General features: G+C 51.3%; 1 protein-coding gene across 1 annotated transcript in view; it reads right to left on the bottom strand.

The window, feature by feature from the left end:
* DMAP1 (DNA methyltransferase 1 associated protein 1) overlaps positions 1-22,722 on the bottom strand; it is a gene marked incomplete in the record, with an annotated part of 87,469 nt that overhangs the window by 51,611 nt on the left and 13,136 nt on the right. The window contains 2 exon segments of the mRNA XM_073593984.1: positions 7,327-7,418; positions 10,382-10,491. Coding sequence (XP_073450085.1) covers positions 7,327-7,418; positions 10,382-10,483 — 194 coding nt within the window.

Consider the following 22,722-nt stretch of genomic DNA (forward strand, 5'->3'; position numbering starts at 1 on the left):
CCTCCCCCAAGGCACCAACCCCCCATGTTGAGGGCATGCGGCCTGGTACGGTTCAGGAGGGGGGGGGGGGGGGGCGCTCGCTCGTCCCCACCCCCATTCCTGTCCGGCCGGACTGCGTGCTCGGATAAGGGTCTGGTATGGACTGGGGGGGGACCCCCACGCCGTTTTTATCGGCGTAGGGGGTTCCCCTCAAGGTCCATACCAGACCCAAGGGCCTGGTATGCTCCTGGAGGGGGAACCCATGCCGGTTTTTTATTTAAAATTTGGCGTGGAGTTCCCCCTAAAGATTCATACCAAACACAGTGCCGGGCATTGGCAGGGATGCAAGTCGGATCTCCGTTCATTGAAAATCGGACACATGCCGGCTTCATGTCGCAGGGCAAAGTCGGATCCAAAGTAGGACGGCTGTCGTGTCGCACCAGTGTGAACCCAGCCTCAGTCACAGAATGAAGAAGATGAGGGAAGAATGTCCGTCCTCTGCCCCTCAGTCACAGAATGAAGATGAGGGAAGAATGTCCGTCTACTGCCCCTCAGTCACACAGAATGAAGAAGATGAGGGAAGAATGTCCGTCTACTGCCCCTCAGTCACACAGAATGAAGAAGATGAGGGAAGAATGTCCGTCTACTGCCCCTCAGTCACACAGAATGAAGAAGATGAGAGAAGAATGTCCGTCTACTGCCCCTCAGTCACACAGAATGAAGAAGATGAGGGAAGAATGTCCGTCTACTGCCCCTCAGTCACAGAATGAAGATGAGGGAAGAATGTCCCTCTACTGCCCCTCAGTCACACAGAATGAAGAAGATGAGGGAAGAATGTCCGTCTTCTGCCCCTCAGTCACACAGAATGAAGAAGATGAGGGAAGAATGTCCGTCTTCTGCCCCTCAGTCACAGAATGAAGAAGATGAGGGAAGAATGTCCGTCTACTGCCCCTCAGTCACACAGAATGAAGAAGATGAGGGAAGAATGTCCCTCTACTGCCCCTCAGTCACACAGAATGAAGAAGATGAGGGAAGAATGTCCGTCTTCTGCCCCTCAGTCACAGAATGAAGAAGATGAGGGAAGAATGTCCCTCTACTGCCCCTCAGTCACACAGAATGAAGAAGATGAGGGAAGAATGTCCGTCTTCTGCCCCTCAGTCACACAGAATGAAGAAGATGAGGGAAGAATGTCCGTCTTCTGCCCCTCAGTCACACAGAATGAAGAAGATGAGGGAAGAATGTCCGTCTACTGCCCCTCAGTCACAGAATGAAGAAGATGAGGGAAGAATGTCCGTCTTCTGCCCCTCAGTCACAGAATGAAGATGATGAGGGAAGAATGTCCGTCTTCTGCCCCTCAGTCACACAGAATGAAGAAGATGAGGGAAGAATGTCCGTCTTCTGTCCCTCAGTCACACAGAATGAAGAAGATGAGGGAAGAATGTCCGTCTACTGCCCCTCAGTCACACAGAATGAAGAAGATGAGGGAAGAATGTCCGTCTTCTGCCCCTCAGTCACAGAATGAAGAAGATGAGGGAAGAATGTCCGTCTACTGCCCCTCTGTCACACAGAATGAAGAAGATGAGGGAAGAATGTCCGTCTACTGCCCCTCAGTCACAGAATGAAGAAGATGAGGGAAGAATGTCCGTCTTCTGCCCCTCAGTCACACAGAATGAAGAAGATGAGGGAAGAATGTCCGTCTACTGCCCCTCAGTCACAGAATGAAGAAGATGAGGGAAGAATGTCCGTCTACTGCCCCTCAGTCACAGAATGAAGAAGATGAGGGAAGAATGTCCGTCTACTGCCCCTCAGTCACAGAATGAAGAAGATGAGGGAAGAATGTCCGTCTACTGCCCCTCAGTCACACAGAATGAAGAAGATGAGGGAAGAATGTCCGTCTACTGCCCACCAGTCACACAGAATGAAGAAGATGAGGGAAGAATGTCCGTCTACTGCCCCTCAGTCACAGAATGAAGAAGATGAGGGAAGAATGTCCGTCTTCTGCCCCTCAGTCACAGAATGAAGAAGATGAGGGAAGAATGTCCGTCCTCTGCCCCTCAGTCACAGAATGAAGATGAGGGAAGAATGTCCCTCTACTGCCCCTCAGTCACACAGAATGAAGAAGATGAGGGAAGAATGTCCCTCTACTGCCCCTCAGTCACACAGAATGAAGAAGATGAGGGAAGAATGTCCGTCTTCTGCCCCTCAGTCACAGAATGAAGAAGATGAGGGAAGAATGTCCGTCCTCTGCCCCTCAGTCACAGAATGAAGAAGATGAGGGAAGAATGTCCGTCCTCTGCCCCTCAGTCACAGAATGAAGATGAGGGAAGAATGTCCGTCTACTGCCCCTCAGTCACACAGAATGAAGAAGATGAGGGAAGAATGTCCCTCTACTGCCCCTCAGTCACACAGAATGAAGAAGAAGAGGGAAGAATGTCCGTCTACTGCCCCTCAGTCACAGAATGAAGAAGATGAGGGAAGAATGTCCGTCTACTGCCCCTCAGTCACAGAATGAAGAAGATGAGGGAAGAATGTCCGTCTACTGCCCCTCAGTCACAGAATGAAGATGAGGGAAGAATGTCCGTCTACTGCCCCTCAGTCACACAGAATGAAGAGGATGAGGGAAGAATGTCCCTCTACTGCCCCTCAGTCACACAGAATGAAGAAGATGAGGGAAGAATGTCCGTCTTCTGTCCCTCAGTCACAGAATGAAGAAGATGAGGGAAGAATGTCCGTCTTCTGCCCCTCAGTCACACAGAATGAAGAAGATGAGAGAAGAATGTCCGTCTTCTGCCCACCAGTCACAGAATGAAGAAGATGAGGGAAGAATGTCCGTCTACTGCCCCTCAGTCACAGAATGAAGAAGATGAGGGAAGAATGTCCGTCTACTGCCCCTCAGTCACAGAATGAAGAAGATGAGGGAAGAATGTCCGTCTTCTGCCCCTCAGTCACAGAATGAAGAAGATGAGGGAAGAATGTCCGTCTTCTGCCCCTCAGTCACACAGAATGAAGAAGATGAGGGAAGAATGTCCGTCTTCTGCCCCTCAGTCACACAGAATGAAGAAGATGAGGGAAGAATGTCCGTCTTCTGCCCCTCAGTCACAGAATGAAGAAGATGAGGGAAGAATGTCCGTCTTCTGCCCCTCAGTCACAGAATGAAGAAGATGAGGGAAGAATGTCCGTCTTCTGCCCCTCAGTCACAGAATGAAGAAGATGAGGGAAGAATGTCCGTCTTCTGCCCCTCAGTCACAGAATGAAGAAGATGAGGGAAGAATGTCCGTCTTCTGCCCCTCAGTCACAGAATGAAGAAGATGAGGAAAGAATGTCCGTCTACTGCCCCTCAGTCACAGAATGAAGAAGATGAGGGAAGAATGTCCGTCTACTGCCCCTCAGTCACAGAATGAAGAAGATGAGGGAAGAATGTCCCTCTACTGCCCCTCAGTCACAGAAGGAAGAAGATGAGGGAAGAATGTCCGTCTTCTGCCCCTCAGTCACAGAATGAAGAAGATGAGGGAAGAATGTCCGTCTACTGCCCCTCAGTCACAGAATGAAGAAGATGAGGGAAGAATGTCCGTCTTCTGCCCCTCAGTCACAGAATGAAGAAGATGAGGGAAGAATGTCCGTCTTCTGCCCCTCAGTCACAGAATGAAGAAGATGAGGGAAGAATGTCCGTCTTCTGCCCCTCAGTCACAGAATGAAGAAGATGAGGGAAGAATGTCCGTCTACTGCCCCTCTGTCACAGAATGAAGAAGATGAGGGAAGAATGTCCGTCTACTGCCCCTCAGTCACACAGAATGAAGAAGATGAGGGAAGAATGTCCGTCTTCTGCCCCTCAGTCACACAGAATGAAGAAGATGAGGGAAGAATGTCCGTCTTCTGCCCCTCAGTCACACAGAGTGAAGAAGATGAGGGAAGAATGTCCGTCTTCTGCCCCTCAGTCACAGAATGAAGAAGATGAGGGAAGAATGTCCGTCTACTGCCCCTCTGTCACAGAATGAAGAAGATGAGGGAAGAATGTCCGTCTACTGCCCCTCTGTCACAGAATGAAGACTAAGGGGGGGCCGCTCATTTTACATCATATACCCAATCTCACTCCAGAGCTGTGCCCGAGGGGAGCACCTCCCTCAGCTCTCCCTCTCCTCACTGGCCATGGAAGCAACAGTGGAAAGCGATTGGCTCCTGCTGCTGTAATTCAGATGGGGGCGGTACTGACCTGGGCTGTGTGCGTCAATGGACACACACAGAGAGTCCAGCTTGGGATCGTGATCACACAAATGCCACCATAGTGAGCCGCTGTCAGAAGAGAGCTCGGTGTTCTTTTACCTACACAGGGCTCCCATCGGTAATGTCCAGAGCCGATCATCAGGTGCCAGCGACCAATCAACAGCCGGTGATTGGTTGGTGCTGCAGCCAATCACAGCAGAGCCAGGGCGGCGGAGGCACTCTACCCCGGCGAGCGGATTGGGTACTAGGTACTACTAGGTACAATCCGGTGTAAAGTGGCCGCCCTGCTGCAGCAACACTTCCTATTCCTGATATGTGGCGGCTGTCCCCTGTACTGGTATGAGAAAGTCTCCGGTTCTCTTTGTATTGCTTCCTTTGGGTGGATTCCTACCAGTCCCTCTGCTTTCCTATTATAAACTGACCACACTGAGCAGGAGAGCACAGCATGGTCAGTTCTCTAGCTGTGCTGGGAACTCAATGTCCTCTCCTCCAATGATCAGACTTGTCCTGACACGCCCTCACTGCACAGCCATTCACTGGGAAGCTCAGTGTGCTGCTGCTTCTCCTCCTCCTCCCCCAGCTCTTTTGCAGCTGAGAACAAACGGAATGGGATCAATTATAAAAAAAAAAATATATAAAAAAACATTATAAATACTTTTATTTTTATCTATACACAAATGTTTAGCCTTTTACTTCTATTTTACACGGAATGTGTTGCTTTACAATGTGATCATTTATAATCACTTTAACTATAAATCACATATGGTTGGATTTTACGTGTTTGTGTGATTTCTTTGCAAATCTCGAAAAAATCCCCAAAAATTAAACTATCAGGTTACCACGATAAAGAAAAAAAATATGACTGACAATTCACTATATGAGGACTTGAAAAAAATCATTTGTCATGTGGCGAGTGCTGCCCGTCTCTTTCCACAACTTCCTGGATTCCCAGCATGCTTTGCAGACATTTCTAATGACTACATATCCCATGGTACCATGCTGATTTCTGCACTGACTCCACCTCATGAAGCTCTGAAGGCGGGCTCTGAAATGTGTGACAGCAGTGCCTCCTCACAGGACGTAGTGACTACAAGTCACAGAATTCCAGGAGGTCATTGTGTGGGGTCTTCACAAAGTACAGTGCCTTGAAAAAGTATTCATACCCCTTGAAATTCCCCACATTTTGTTACAACCAAAACCATAAATGTATTTTATTGGGATTTTATGTGATAGACCAACACAAAGTGTCACATAATTGTGAAGTGGAAGGAAAATGATAAATGATACAAATAAATATGTGAATAGTGTGGGGGGGAGGGGCATTTGTATGGCGCCCCCCGGAGTCAATACTTTGTAGAACCCCCTTTCTCTACAAGTCTTTTTGGGGATGTCTCTACCAGCTTTGCACATCTAGAGAGGACATTTCTGCCCATTCTTCTTTGTAAAATATCTCAAGCTCTGTCAGATTGGATGGAGAGCGTCTGTGAACAGCAATTTTCAAGTCTTGCCACAGATTCTCAATGTGATTTAGGTCTGGACTGTGACTGGGCCATTCTAACACATGAATATGCTTTGATCTAAACCATTCCATTGTAGCTCTGGCTGGATGTTTCGGGTCGTTGTCCTGCTGGAAGGTGAACCTCCGCCCCAGTCTCAAGTCTTTTGTAGACTCTAACAGGTTTTCTTCTAAGATTGTCCTATATTTGTCTCCATCCATCTTCCCATCAACTCTGACCAGCTTCCCTGTCCCTGCTGAAGAAAAGCATCCCCACCACATGATGCTGCCACCACCATGTTTCACGGTGGGGATGGTGTGTTCAGGGTGATGTGCAGTGTTAGTTTTCCCCATACATAGCGTTTTACTTTTAGGCCATAAAGTTGAATTTTGGTCTCCTCTGACCAGATCACCTTCTTCCACATGTTTGCTGTGTCCTCCACATGGCTTCTCACAAACTACAAACAGGACTTCTTATGACTTTCTTTCACCAATGTCTTTCTTCTTGTCACTCTTCCATAAAGGGCAGATTTGTGGAGAACACGACTAATAGTTGTCCTGTGGACAGATTCTCCCACCTGAGCTGTGGATCTCTGCAGCTCCTCCAGAGTTACCATGGACCTCTTGGCTCTTCTCTGATGAATGCTCTCCTTGCCCGGCCGGTCAGTTTAGGTGGACGGCCATGTCTTGGTAGGTTTGCAGTTGTGCCATACTCTTTCCATTTTCCGATGATGGATTGAACAGAGCTCTGTGAGATGTTCAAAGCTTGGGAGATTTTTTTATAACCTAACCCTGCTTTATACTTCTCCACAACTTTATCCCTGACCTGTCTGGTGTGTTCCTTGGCCTTCATGATGCTGTTTGTTCACTAAGGTTCTCTAACAAACCTCTGAGGGCTTCACAGAACAGCTGTATTTATACTGAGATTAAATGACACACAGGTGGACTCTATTTACTAATTAGGTGACTTCTGAAGGCAATTGGTTCCTCTAGATTTTAGTTATCAGAGTAAAGGGGGCGCCATACAAATGCCCCTCCCCCACACTTTTCACATATTTATTTGTATCATTTTCCTTCCACTTCACAATTATGTGACACTTTGTGTTGGTCTATCACATAAAATCCCAATAAAATACATTTATCTTGTTTGGTTGTAGCATGACAAAATGTGGAACATTTCAAGGGGTATGAATACTTTTTCAAGGCACTGTACTTTGTGAAGACCCCACACACTGACCTCCTGGAATTCTGTGACTTGTAGTCACTACGTCCTATGAGGAGGCACTGCTGTGTCACACATTTCACAGAGCCCCGCCTTCAGAGCTTCATGAGGTGGAGTTAGTGCAGAAATCAGCATGGTACCATGGGATATGTAGTCATTACATTTTTTAGTTGTAACATCACAAAAGGTGGAACATTTCAATGCATAGAATACAAACCTCGAGGGTTACAACCCTAAGATGAAGACAGAGCTGCACAACATCCCATGTGGAAGGAGAACAGACAGGCCATACTTCCCACACTTGTACAGCTCAGGCCCCTCCCCCAACGTGTCATGTGATGTGCGGGGGAGGGAGAGGTGACCCCCCCGATAAAACAGACAATGTTCAGTAATTGAGGGGCGCACTTACTTCTTGTCGGAATAGAGGAGAGCGTAGACCTCGCGGTGCATCCCCTCCGGACGCTTAAATGTCAGAGTCTCCGAAGATTTCTTAGATTTCTTCTACAAAGAGAGAGAGAGAAATGAGGAACGTCTCTGTACAGCGCTACAGTATAGGTCAGAGCTATATCCATGGAGAATATGAACCACTTCAGCCCCGGAGGATTTGGCTTCTCAATGACAAGGCTATTTTTTTGTGACACGGCGCTGCGTCGCTTTAACTGACAATTGCGCGGTCGTGCGACGCTGTACCCAAACAAAATTGCCGTTCTTTTTTCCCCACAAATAGAGATTTCTTTTGGTGGTATTTGATCGCCTCGGCGGCTTTTATTTTTTGCGCTATAAACATAAAAAACCCGACAATTTTTTTTTTTTTTTTTCAAAAACACAATATTATGTACTTTTTACTATAATAAATATCCCCAATTTTTTTTTTTTTTTTTAAAAAGTGAATTTTTTCCTCAGTTTAGTTTTTTTTTCTATTCTTCTACATATTTTTAATTAAAAAAAAAAATAAAACAAATAAATAAATTGCAATAAGCGTACATAGATCGCTTTGCGTGAAGGTTATCGCGTCTACAAAATAGGGGAAAGATTTAGGGCATTTTTATAATTTTTTTTTTTTTTTTTTATTAGTAATGGCGGCGATCTGAGATTATCGGTATTGCGACACTACGGCGGACACATCGGACACTTTTAACACATTTTTGGGACCATTGTCATTTATACAGAGATCAGTGCTATAAAAATGTCCTGATTATTGTATAAATGTCACTGGCAGGGAAGGGGGCGACACTAGGGGGATGATCAAAGGGTTAAATGTGTTCCCTGGGAGTGATTCTAACTGTGGGGGGAGGGGACTGACTGGAGGAGGAGAGCGATCGCTGTTTATACTTAGTATGAAGAACCGATCGCTCTTCCCTCCCCTGACAGCACAGAGATCGGTCTGTTTACATTGACAGATCTCCATTCTGTCTATGTGTGGAGCGATCACAGGTGCTGGGCGGTCATCACGACTGACGGGCACACACATCGGCTCCAGCATCGCGCCCCCTAGTGGTCAAAAGGCAAAACAAAGTATAGCTACAACGATTCAACCAGAAGAGCCAACCTGCCATAGTATAACTGCGGCGGCTGGTTGGGAAAGGGTTAATAGTGAGTGACTGTGGGGGAGGGGACATTAGAGTGTAAGCTCCTCTGTACAGAGACTGATGTGTGGGGGGAGGGGACATTAGAGTGTAAGCTCCTCTGTATAGAGACTGATGTGACTGTGGGGGGAGGGGACATTAGAGTGTAAGCTCCTCTGTATAGAGACTGATGTGACTGTGGGGGGAGGGGACATTAGAGTGTAAGCTCCTCTGTATAGAGACTGATGTGACTGTGGGGGAGGGGACATTAGAGTGTAAGCTCCTCTGTACAGAGACTGATGTGACTGTGGGGGAGGGGACATTAGAGTGTAAGCTCCTCTGTACAGAGACTGATGTGACTGTGGGGGGAGGTGACATTAGAGTGTAAGCTCCTCTGTACAGAGACTGATGTGACTGTGGGGGGAGGGGACATTAGAGTGTAAGCTCCTCTGTACAGAGACTGATGTGACTGTGGGGGAGGGGACATTAGAGTGTAAGCTCCTCTGTATAGAGACTGATGTGACTGTGGGGGGGGAGGGGACATTAGAGTGTAAGCTCCTCTGTATAGAGACTGATGTGACTGTGGGGGAGGGGACATTAGAGTGTAAGCTCCTCTGTATAGAGACTGATGTGACTGTGGGGGGGGAGGGGACATTAGAGTGTAAGCTCCTCTGTATAGAGACTGATGTGACTGTGGGGGGAGGGGACATTAGAGTGTAAGCTCCTCTCTATAGAGACTGATGTGACTGTGGGGGAGGGGACATTAGAGTGTAAGCTCCTCTGTATAGAGACTGATGTGACTGTGGGGGGAGGGGACATTAGAGTGTAAGCTCCTCTGTATAGAGACTGATGTTACTGTGGGGGAGGGGACATTAGAGTGTAAGCTCCTCTGTATAGAGACTGATGTGACTGTGGGGGAGGAGACATTAGAGTGTAAGCTCCTCTGTATAGAGACTGATGTGACTGTGGGGGAGGGGACATTAGAGTGTAAGCTCCTCTGTATAGAGACTGATGTGACTGTGGGGGAGGGGACATTAGAGTGTAAGCTCCTCTGTACAGAGACTGATGTGACTGTGGGGGAGGGGACATTAGAGTGTAAGCTCCTCTGTACAGAGACTGATGTGACTGTGGGGGGAGGGGACATTAGAGTGTAAGCTCCTCTGTACAGAGACTGATGTGACTGTGGGGGAGGGGACATTAGAGTGTAAGCTCCTCTGTATAGAGACTGATGTGACTGTGGGGGGAGGGGACATTAGAGTGTAAGCTCCTCTGTATAGAGACTGATGTGACTGTGGGGGGAGGGGACATTAGAGTGTAAGCTCCTCTGTACAGAGACTGATGTGACTGTGGGGGAGGGGACATTAGAGTGTAAGCTCCTGTGTACAGAGACTGATGTGACTGTGGGGGGAGGGGACATTAGAGTGTAAGCTCCTCTGTACAGAGACTGATGTGACTGTGGGGGAGGGGACATTAGAGTGTAAGCTCCTCTGTATAGAGACTGATGTGACTGTGGGGGAGGGGACATTAGAGTGTAAGCTCCTCTGTATAGAGACTGATGTGACTGTGGGGGAGGGGACATTAGAGTGTAAGCTCCTCTGTATAGAGACTGATGTGACTGTGGGGGAGGGGACATTAGAGTGTAAGCTCCTCTGTATAGAGACTGATGTGACTGTGGGGGAGGGGACATTAGAGTGTAAGCTCCTCTGTATAGAGACTGATGTGACTGTGGGGGGAGGGGACATTAGAGTGTAAGCTCCTCTGTACAGAGACTGGTGTGATTGGCTCAGTGATCTCTGTACAGCGCTGTGGTATATGTCGGAGCTATGTGCGGGAATGAAGGTTGACCCTCCTGATTGGTCGGCTGACATTGGACGGATTCTGCACCTCTCAGGGACGCACCTTGTCTGCATTGATGATGTCCTTCTTGCTGATGATCCCGGGGGTCTCCGACTCCCCTCCCCCCAGCTCCAAAATATCCCGGACATCGGCTCCAGTCGTCATTCTTCACCCTGATTGGAGGAGAGATGTTAGATGCTGAACATGGAGACCTTCATTCAATACCAGATCAGATCAATGAATTCTGATTGGTCGATGTGATACAAAGTTACTATAGAATGTTTAATTCATCCCTCTACAAATTGTCACTTCCTGTGATTTATATCCGTAACTTACTCTCCCCTCCCCCATTTATTAGGTCCCCCTTGCTAGTAGCGGGTTGGACCCCTTTGGCCTTCATTCTTGGTGGCATAGATACAACAAGGTGTTGGAAACGTTCCTCAGAGATTTTGCTCCATAGTGACCTGATAACATCACACAGTTGCTGCAGATTTGTTGGCTGCACAACCATGATGCCAATCTCCCGTTCTACCACATCCCAAAAGGTGCTCTATTGGATGAGATGTGGTGAGTGTGGAGGACATTGGAGGACAGGGACCTCATTGTCCAGTGGTGAGATGATTGGAGCTTTGTGACATGGTGCATTATCCTGCTGGGAGGAGCCATCAGAAGATGGTGATACTGCAGTCATAAAGGGATGGCTCCTCCCCCCATACAGATATCTATAGACCCCCTCCTCCCCAATACAGATATCTATAGACCCCCTCCTCCCCAATACAGATATCTATAGACCCCCCCTCCTCCCCCATACAGATATCTATAGACCCCCTCCTCCTCCCCCCCATACAGATATCTATAGACCCCCCTCCTCCTCCCCCATACAGATATCTATAGACCCCCTCCTCCTCCTCCTCCCCCCATACAGATATCTATAGACCCCCTCCTCCTCCTCCCCCCATACAGATATCTATAGACCCCCTCCTCCTCCTCCCCCCCATACAGATATCTATAGACCTCCTCCTCCTCCCTCCCCCCATACAGATATCTATAGACCCCCCCTCCCTCCTTCCTCCCTCCCCCATACAGATATCTATAGACCCCCTCCTCCTCCTCCCCCCATACAGATATCTATAGACCCCCTCCTCTCCTCCCCCCCATACAGATATCTATAGACCCCCTCCTCCTCCTCCCCCCATACAGATATCTATAGACCCCCTCCTCCTCCTCCCCCCCATACAGATATCTATAGACCCCCTCCTCCTCCTCCCCCCCCATACAGATATCTATAGACCCCCTCCTCTCCTCCCCCCATACAGATATCTATAGACCCCCTCCTCCTCCTCCCCCCATACAGATATCTATAGACCCCCCTCCTCCTCCTCCCCCCATACAGATATCTATAGACCCCCTCCTCCTCCTCCCCCCATACAGATATCTATAGACCCCCTCCTCCTCCTCCCCCCATACAGATATCTATAGACCCCCTCCTCCTCCTCCCCCCCATACAGATATCTATAGACCCCCTCCTCCTCCTCCCCCCCCATACAGATATCTATAGACCCCCCTCCTCCTCCTCCCCCATACAGATATCTATAGACCCCCCTCCTCCTCCTCCCCCCATACAGATATCTATAGACCCCCCTCCTCCTCCTCCCCCATACAGATATCTATAGACCCCCTCCTCCTCCTCCCCCCATACAGATATCTATAGACCCCCTCCTCCTCCTCCCCCCATACAGATATCTATAGACCCCCTCCTCCTCCTCCCCCCATACAGATATCTATAGACCCCCTCCTCCTCCTCCCCCCATACAGATATCTATAGACCCCCTCCTCCTCCTCCCCCCATACAGATATCTATAGACCCCCCTCCTCCTCCTCCCCCCATACAGATATCTATAGACCCCCTCCTCCTCCTCCCCCCATACAGATATCTATAGACCCCCTCCTCCTCCTCCCCCCATACAGATATCTATAGACCCCCTCCTCCTCCTCCCCCCATACAGATATCTATAGACCCCCTCCTCCTCCTCCCCCATACAGATATCTATAGACCCCCTCCTCCTCCTCCCCCATACAGATATCTATAGACCCCCTCCTCCTCCTCCCCCCATACAGATATCTATAGACCCCCTCCTCCTCCTCCCCCATACAGATATCTATAGACCCCCTCCTCCTCCTCCCCCCATACAGATATCTATAGACCCCCTCCTCCTCCTCCCCCCATACAGATATCTATAGACCCCCTCCTCCTCCTCCCCCCATACAGATATCTATAGACCCCCTCCTCCTCCTCCCCCCATACAGATATCTATAGACCCCCCTCCTCCTCCTCCCCCCATACAGATATCTATAGACCCCCTCCTCCTCCTCCCCCCATACAGATATCTATAGACCCCCTCCTCCTCCTCCCCCCATACAGATATCTATAGACCCCCTCCTCCTCCTCCCCCCATACAGATATCTATAGACCCCCTCCTCCTCCTCCCCCCATACAGATATCTATAGACCCCCTCCTCCTCCTCCCCCCATACAGATATCTATAGACCCCCTCCTCCTCCTCCCCCCATACAGATATCTATAGACCCCCTCCTCCTCCTCCCCCCATACAGATATCTATAGACCCCCTCCTCCTCCTCCCCCATACAGATATCTATAGACCCCCTCCTCCTCTCCCCCATACAGATATCCATAGACCCCCTCCTCCTCCTCCCCCCATACAGATATCTATAGACCCCCTCCTCCTCCTCCCCCCATACAGATATCCATAGACCCCCTCCTCCTCCTCCCCCCATACAGATATCTATAGACCCCCCTCCTCCTCCTCCCCCATACAGATATCTATAGACCCCCTCCTCCTCCTCCCCCCATACAGATATCTATAGACCCCCTCCTCCTCCTCCCCCATACAGATATCTATAGACCCCCTCCTCCTCCTCCCCCCCATACAGATATCTATAGACCCCCTCCTCCTCCTCCCCCCATACAGATATCCATAGACCCCCTCCTCCTCCTCCCCCCATACAGATATCTATAGACCCCCTCCTCCTCCCCCCCATACAGATATCTATAGACCCCCTCCTCCTCCTCCCCCCATACAGATATCTATAGACCCCCTCCTCCTCCTCCCCCCATACAGATATCTATAGACCCCCTCCTCCTCCTCCTCCCCATACAGATATCTATAGACCCCCTCCTCCTCCTCCCCCCATATCAGATATCTATAGACCCCCCTCCTCCTCCCCCCATATAGATATCTATAGACCCCCTCCTCCTCCCCCCATACAGATATCTATAGACCCCCTCCTCCTCCTCCTCCCCCCATACAGATATCTATAGACCCCCTCCTCCTCCTCCCCCCATACAGATATCTATAGACCCCCTCCTCCTCCTCCTCCTCCTCCCCCATACAGATATCTATAGACCCCCTCCTCCTCCCCCCCATAACAGATATCTATAGACCCCCTCCTCCTCCTCCTCCCATACAGATATCTATAGACCCCCTCCTCCTCCTCCTCCCATACAGATATCTATAGACCCCCTCCTCCTCCCCCCCCATACAGATATCTATAGACCCCCTCCTCCTCCTCCCCCATACAGATATCTATAGACCCCCTCCTCCTCCCCCCCATACAGATATCTATAGACCCCCTCTCCTCCCATACAGATATCTATAGACCCCTCCTCCTCCCCCCATACAGATATCTATAGACCCCCTCCTCCTCCTCCCCCCATACAGATATCTATAGACCCCCTCCTCCTCCTCCTCCCCCCATACAGATATCTATAGACCCCCTCCTCCTCCCCCCCATACAGATATCTATAGACCCCCCTCCTCCTCCCCCCATACAGATATCTATAGACCCCCTCCTCCTCCCCCCATACAGATATCTATAGACCCCCTCCTCCTCCCCCCATACAGATATCTATAGACCCCCCTCCTCCTCCCCCCATACAGATATCTATAGACCCCCTCCTCCTCCCCCCATACAGATATCTATAGACCCCCTCCGCCTCCCCCCATACAGATATCTATAGACCCCCTCCTCCTCCTCCTCCCCCATACAGATATCTATAGACCCCCTCCTCCTCCTCCCCCCATACAGATATCTATAGACCCCCTCCTCCTCCTCCCCCCATACAGATATCTATAGACCCCCTCTCCTCCTCCCCCCATACAGATATCTATAGACCCCCCTCCTCCTCCCCCCATACAGATATCTATAGACCCCCTCCTCCTCCCCCATACAGATATCTATAGACCCCCTCCTCCTCCCCCATACAGATATCTATAGACCCCCTCTCCCTCCTCCTCCTCCCCATACAGATATCTATAGACCCCCTCCTCCTCCCCCATACAGATATCTATAGACCCCCTCCTCCTCCTCCCCCCATACAGATATCTATAGACCCCTCCTCCTCCTCCTCCTCCCCCATACAGATATCTATAGACCCCCCTCCTCCTCCCCCATACAGATATCTATAGACCCCCTCCTCCTCCCCATACAGATATCTATAGACCCCCTCCTCCTCCTCCTCCCATACAGATATCTATAGACCCCCTCCTCCTCCTCCATACAGATATCTACAGACCCCCTCCTCCTCCCCCCCCATACAGATATCTATAGACCCCCCTCCTCCTCCTCCCCCCATACAGATATCTATAGACCCCCTCCTCCTCCCCCCCATACAGATATCTATACACCCCCTCCTCCTCCCATACAGATATCTATAGACCCCCTCCTCCTCCCCCCATACAGATATCTATAGACCCCCTCCTCCTCCTCCCCCCATACAGATATCTATAGACCCCCTCCTCCTCCTCCTCCCCCCATACAGATATCTATAGACCCCCTCCTCCTCCTCCCCCCATACAGATATCTATAGACCCCCTCCTCCTCCCCCCCATACAGATATCTATAGACCCCTCCTCCTCCTCCCCCCATACAGATATCTATAGACCCCCTCCTCCTCCCCCCCATACAGATATCTATAGACCCCCTCCTCCTCCTCCCCCCATACAGATATCTATAGACCCCCTCCTCCTCCTCCCCCCATACAGATATCTATAGACCCCCTCCTCCTCCCCCCTACAGATATCTATAGACCCCCTCCTCCCCCCCATACAGATATCTATAGACCCCCTCCTCCTCCACCCCCCATACAGATATCTATAGACCCCCTCCTCCTCCTCCCCCCATACAGATATCTATAGACCCCCTCCTCCTCCCCATACAGATATCTATAGACCCCCTCCCTCCTCCTCCCCCCATACAGATATCTATAGACCCCCTCCTCCTCCCCCATACAGATATCTATAGACCCCTCCTCCTCCTCCCCCCATACAGATATCTATAGACCCCCCTCCTCCTCCTCCCCCCATACAGATATCTATAGACCCCCTCCTCCTCCTCCCCCCATACAGATATCTATAGACCCCCTCCTCCTCCTCCCCCCATACAGATATCTATAGACCCCCTCCTCCTCCTCCCCCCATACAGATATCTATAGACCCCCTCCTCCTCCTCCCCCATACAGATATCTATAGACCCCCTCCTCCTCCTCCCCCCATACAGATATCTATAGACCCCCTCCTCCTCCTCCCCCATACAGATATCTATAGACCCCCTCCTCCTCCTCCCCCATACAGATATCTATAGACCCCCTCCTCCTCCTCCCCCATACAGATATCTATAGACCCCCTCCTCCTCCTCCCCCCATACAGATATCTATAGACCCCCCTCCTCCTCCTCCCCCCATACAGATATCTATAGACCCCCTCCTCCTCCTCCCCCATACAGATATCTATAGACCCCCTCCTCCTCCTCCCCCCATACAGATATCTATAGACCCCTCCTCCTCCTCCCCCCATACAGATATCTATAGACCCCTCCTCCTCCTCCCCCCATACAGATATCTATAGACCCCCTCCTCCTCCTCCCCCCATACAGATATCTATAGACCCCCTCCTCCTCCTCCCCCCATACAGATATCTATAGACCCCCTCCTCCTCCTCCCCCCATACAGATATCTATAGACCCCCTCCTCCTCCTCCCCCCATACAGATATCTATAGACCCCCTCCTCCTCTCCCCCATACAGATATCTATAGACCCCCTCCTCCTCCTCCCCCCATACAGATATCTATAGACCCCCCTCCTCCTCCTCCCCCCATACAGATATCTATAGACCCCCTCCTCCTCCTCCCCCCATACAGATATCTATAGACCCCCTCTCCTCCTCCCCCATACAGATATCTATAGACCCCCTCCTCCTCCTCCCCCCATACAGATATCTATAGACCCCCTCCTCCTCCTCCCCCATACAGATATCTATAGACCCCCTCCTCTCCTCCCCCCATACAGATATCTATAGACCCCCTCCTCCTCCTCCCCCCATACAGATATCTATAGACCCCCTCCTCCTCCTCCCCCCATACAGATATCTATAGACCCCCTCCTCCTCCTCCCCCCATACAGATATCTATAGACCCCCTCCTCCTCCTCCCCCCATACAGATATCTATAGACCCCCTCCTCCTCCTCCCCCATACAGATATCTATAGACCCCTCCTCCTCCCCCCATACAGATATCTATAGACCCCCCTCCTCCTCCTCCCCCCATACAGATATCTATAGACCCCCTCCTCCCTCCTCCCCCATACAGATATCTATAGACCCCCTCCTCCTCCTCCCTCCCATACAGATATCTATAGACCCCTCTCCTCCCCCCTAAGATATCTATAGACCCCCCTCTTCCCCCCATACTAGATATCTATAGACCCCCTCCTCCTCCTCCCCCATACAGATATCTATAGACCCCTCTCCTCCTCCTCCCCCCATACAGATATCTATAGACCCCCTCCTCCTCCTCCCCCCATACAGATATCTATAGACCCCCTCCTCCTCCTCCTCCCCCATACAGATATCTATAGACCCCCCTCCTCCTCCCCCCATACAGATATCTATAGACCCCCTCCTCCTCCTCCTCCATACAGATATCTATAGACCCCCTCCTCCTCCTCCTCCCATACAGATATCTATAGACCCCCTCCTCTCCCCCCCCATACAGATATCTATAGACCCCCTCCTCCTCCTCCCCCCATACAGATATCTATAGACCCCCTCCTCCCTCCCCCCATACAGATATCTATAGACCCCCTCCTCCTCCCCATACAGATATCTATAGACCCCCTCCTCCTCCCCCATACAGATATCTATAGACCCCCTCCTCCTCCTCCCCCCATACAGATATCTATAGACCCCGCTCCTCCTCCTCCTCCCCCCATACAGATATCTCATAGACCCCCTCCTCCTCTCCTCCCCCATACAGATATCTATAGACCCCCTCCTCCTCCCCCCATACAGATAGTCTATAGACCCCCTCCTCCTCCTCCCCCCATACAGATATCTATAGACCCCCTCCTCCTCCCCCCATACAGATATCTATAGACCCCCCTCCTCCTCCCCATACAGATATCTATAGACCCCCTCCTTCCTCCCCCCATACAGATATCTATAGACCCCCTCTCCTCCCCCCCATACAGATATCTATAGACCCCCTCCTCCTCCCCCATACAGATATCTATAGACCCCCTCCGCCTCCCCCCATACAGATATCTATAGACCCCTCCTCCTCCTCCTCCCCCATACAGATATCTATAGACCCCCTCCTCCTCCTCCCCCCATACAGATATCTATAGACCCCTCTCCTCCTCCCCCCATACAGATATCTATAGACCCCCTCCTCCTCCCCCCATACAGATATCTATAGACCCCCTCCTCCTCCCCCCATACAGATATCTATAGACCCCCTCCTCCTCCCCCATACAGATATCTATAGACCCCCTCCTCCTCCTCCTCCCCCATACAGATATCTATAGACCCCTCCTCCTCCCCCCATACAGATATCTATAGACCCCCCTCCTCCTCCTCCCCCCATACAGATATCTATAGACCCCTCCTCCTCCTCCTCTCCCTCCTCCCCCCATACAGATATCTATAGACCCCCTCCTCCTCCCCCCATACAGATATCTATAGACCCCTCCTCCTCCTCCCCCATACAGATATCTATAGACCCCCCCTCCTCCTCCTCCCTCCCCATACAGATATCTATAGACCCCCTCCTCCTCCTCCTCCATACAGATATCTATAGACCCCCTCCTCCCCCCCCCCCATACAGATATCTATAGACCCCCTCCTCCTCCTCCCCCCCATACAGATATCTATAGACCCCCTCCTCCTCCCCCCATACAGATATCTATACACCCCCTCCTCCTCCCATACAGATATCTATAGACCCCCTCCTCCTCCCCCCATACAGATATCTATAGACCCCCTCCTCCTCCTCCCCATACAGATATCTATAGACCCCCTCCTCCTCCTCCTCCCCCATACAGATATCTATAGACCCCCCTCCTCCTCCCCCATACAGATATCTATAGACCCCCTCCTCCTCCCCCCATACAGATATCTATAGACCCCCCTCCTCCTCCCCCCATACAGATATCTATAGACCCCCTCCTCCTCTCCCCCATACAGATATCTATAGACCCCCCTCCTCCTCCTCCCCCATACAGATATCTATAGACCCCCTCCTCCTCCCCCCATACAGATATCTATAGACCCCCTCCTCCCCCATACAGATATCTATAGACCCCCTCCTCCTCCCCCCATACAGATATCTATAGACCCCCTCCTCCTCCTCCCCCCATACAGATATCTATAGACCCCCCTCCTCCTCCCCCATACAGATATCTATAGACCCTCCTCCTCCTCCTCCCCCCATACAGATATCTATAGACCCCCTCCTCCTCCCCCCATACAGATATCTATAGACCCCCTCCTCTCCTCCTCCCCCATACAGATATCTATAGACCCCCTCCTCCTCCCCATACAGATATCTATAGACCCCCTCCTCCTCCTCCATACAGATATCTATAGACCCCCCTCCTCCTCCCCCCATACAGATATCTATAGACCCCCTCCTCCTCCTCCCCATACAGATATCTATAGACCCCCCTCCTCCTCCCATACAGATATCTATAGACCCCCCTCCTCCTCCTCCCCATACAGATATCTATAGACCCCTCCTCCTCCTCCTCCCCCATACAGATATCTATAGACCCCTCCTCCTCTCCTCCTCCTCCTCCTCCTCCCCATACAGATATCTATAGACCCCCTCCTCCTCCCCCATACAGATATCTATAGACCCCCTCTCCTCCTCCCCCCATACAGATATCTATAGACCCCCTCCTCCTCCTCCCCCATACAGATATCTATAGACCCCCTCCTCCTCCCCCATACAGATATCTATAGACCCCCTCCTCTCCTCCTCCCCCCATACAGATATCTATAGACCCCCTCCTCCTCTCCCCCATACAGATATCTATAGACCCCTCCTCCTCCCATACAGATATCTATAGACCCCTCCTTCCTCCCCCATACAGATATCTATAGACCCCCTCCTCCTCCTCCCCATACAGATATCTATAGACCCCTCTCCTCCTCCTCCCATACAGATATCTATAGACCCCCTCCTCCTCCTCCTCCCCATACAGATATCTATAGACCCCTCCTCCTCCTCCCCCATACAGATATCTATAGACCCCCTCCTCCTCCTCCTCCCCATACAGATATCTATAGACCCCTCCTCCTCCTCCTCCCATACAGATATCTATAGACCCCCTCCTCCTCCTCCCCCATACAGATATCTATAGACCCCCCTCCTCCTCCTCCCCCCATACAGATGATCTATAGACCCCCTCCTCCTCCTCCCATACAGATATCTATAGACCCCCTCCTCCTCCTCCTCCCCATACAGATATCTATAGACCCCCTCCTCCTCCTCCCCCATACAGATATCTATAGACCCCCTCCTCCTCCTCCTCCCCCATACAGATATCTATAGACCCCCCTCCTCCTCCTCCCCCCATACAGATATCTATAGACCCCCTCCTCCTCCTCCCCCATACAGATATCTATAGACCCCCTCCTCCTCCTCCCCCCATACAGATATCTATAGACCCCCTCCTCCTCCTCCCCCCCATACAGATATCTATAGACCCCCTCCTCCTCCTCCCCCCATACAGATATCTATAGACCCCCTCCTCCTCCCCCATACAGATATCTATAGACCCCTCCTCCTCCTCCCCCCATACAGATATCTATAGACCCCCTCCTCCTCCTCCCCCCATACAGATATCTATAGACCCCCTCCTCCTCCTCCCCCCATACAGATATCTATAGACCCCTCCTCCTCCTCCCCCCTATACAGATATCTATAGACCCCCTCCTCCTCCCCCATACAGATATCTATAGACCCCCTCTCCTCCTCCTCCCCCCCATACAGATATCTATAGACCCCCCTCCTCCTCCTCCCCATACAGATATCTATAGACCCCCTCCTCCTCCTCCCCCATACAGATATCTATAGACCCCCTCCTCCTCCTCCCCCCATACAGATATCTATAGACCCCCTCCTCCTCCTCCCCCATACAGATATCTATAGACCCCCTCCTCCTCCTCCCCCCCCATACAGATATCTATAGACCCCCCTCCTCCTCCCCCCATACAGATATCTATAGACCCCCTCCTCCTCCTCCCATACAGATATCTATAGACCCCCCTCCTCCTCCTCCCCATACAGATATCTATAGACCCCCTCCTCCTCCTCCCCATACAGATATCTATAGACCCCCTCCTCCTCCTCCTCCCCCATACAGATATCTATAGACCCCCCCTCCTCCTCCCCCCATACAGATATCTATAGACCCCCTCCTCCTCCCCCATACAGATATCTATAGACCCCCTCCTCCTCCTCCCCCCATACAGATATCTATAGACCCCCTCCTCCTCCTCCCCCATACAGATATCTATAGACCCCTCCTCCTCCTCCTCCCCCCCATACAGATATCTATAGACCCCCTCCTCCCCATACAGATATCTATAGACCCCCTCCTCCTCCATACAGATATCTATAGACCCCTCCTCCTCCTCCCCCCATACAGATATCTATAGACCCCCCTCCTCCTCCCATACAGATATCTATAGACCCCCCTCCTCCTCCTCCCCCCCTATACAGATATCTATAGACCCCCTCCTCCTCCTCCCCCATACAGATATCTATAGACCCCCCTCCTCCTCCCATACAGATATCTATAGACCCCCTCCCTCCTCCTCCCCCCATACAGATATCTATAGACCCCCTCCTCCTCCTCCCATACAGATATCTATAGACCCCCTCCTCCTCCTCCCCCCTATACAGATATCTATAGACCCCCTCCTCCTCCCTCCCCCCCCTATACAGATATCTATAGACCCCCTCCTCCTCCTCCCCCCATACAGATATCTATAGACCCCTCCTCCCTCCTCCTCCCCCCATACAGATATCTATAGACCCCCTCCTCCTCCTCCTCCCCCCATACAGATATCTATAGACCCCCTCCTCCTCCTCCCCCATACAGATATCTATAGACCCCCCCTCCTCCTCCTCCCCCCCCATACAGATATCTATAGACCCCTCCTCCTCCTCCTCCCCCATACAGATATCTATAGACCCCCTCCTCCTCCCCATACAGATATCTATAGACCCCCCTCCTCCCCCATACAGATATCTATAGACCCCTCCTCCTCCTCCCCATACAGATATCTATAGACCCCCTCCTCCCTCCCATACAGATATCTATAGACCCCCACTCCTCCTCCCCCTTACCGATATCTATAGACCCCCCTCCTCCTCCCCATACAGATATCTATAGACCCCCTCCTCCTCCTCCCCCCATACAGATATCTATAGACCCCTCTCCTCACTCCTCCCCCCATACAGATATCTATAGACCCCCTCCTCCTCCTCCACCCCCATACAGATATCTATAGACCCCCCTCCTCCTCCTCCCCCCCCCATACAGATATCTATAGACCCCCTCCTCCTCCTCCCCCCCCATACAGATATCTATAGACCCCCTCCTCCTCCTCCTCCCCCCATACAGATATCTATAGACCCCCCTCCTCCTCCTCCCCCCCATACAGATATCTATAGACCCCCCTCCTCCTCCTCCCCCCATACAGATATCTATAGACCCCTCCTCCTCCTCCTCCCCCCATACAGATATCTATAGACCCCCTCCTCCTCCTCCCCCCCCATACAGATATCTATCAGACCCCCCTCCTCCTCCTCCCCCCATACAGATATCTATAGACCCCCTCCTCCTCCTCCCCCCATACAGATATCTATAGACCCCCTCCTCCTCCCTCCCCCCATACAGATATCTATAGACCCCCTCCTCTCCTCCCCCCATACAGATATCTATAGACCCCCTCCTCCGTCGCGGGTCCCCCCATACAGATATCTATAGACCCCCTCCCTCCTCCCCCCATACAGATATCTATAGACCCCCCCCTCCCCT

The sequence above is a fragment of the Aquarana catesbeiana genome, linkage group LG07, assembly GCF_042186555.1.
Source record: "Aquarana catesbeiana isolate 2022-GZ linkage group LG07, ASM4218655v1, whole genome shotgun sequence".
NCBI lineage: Eukaryota > Metazoa > Chordata > Amphibia > Anura > Ranidae > Aquarana > Aquarana catesbeiana.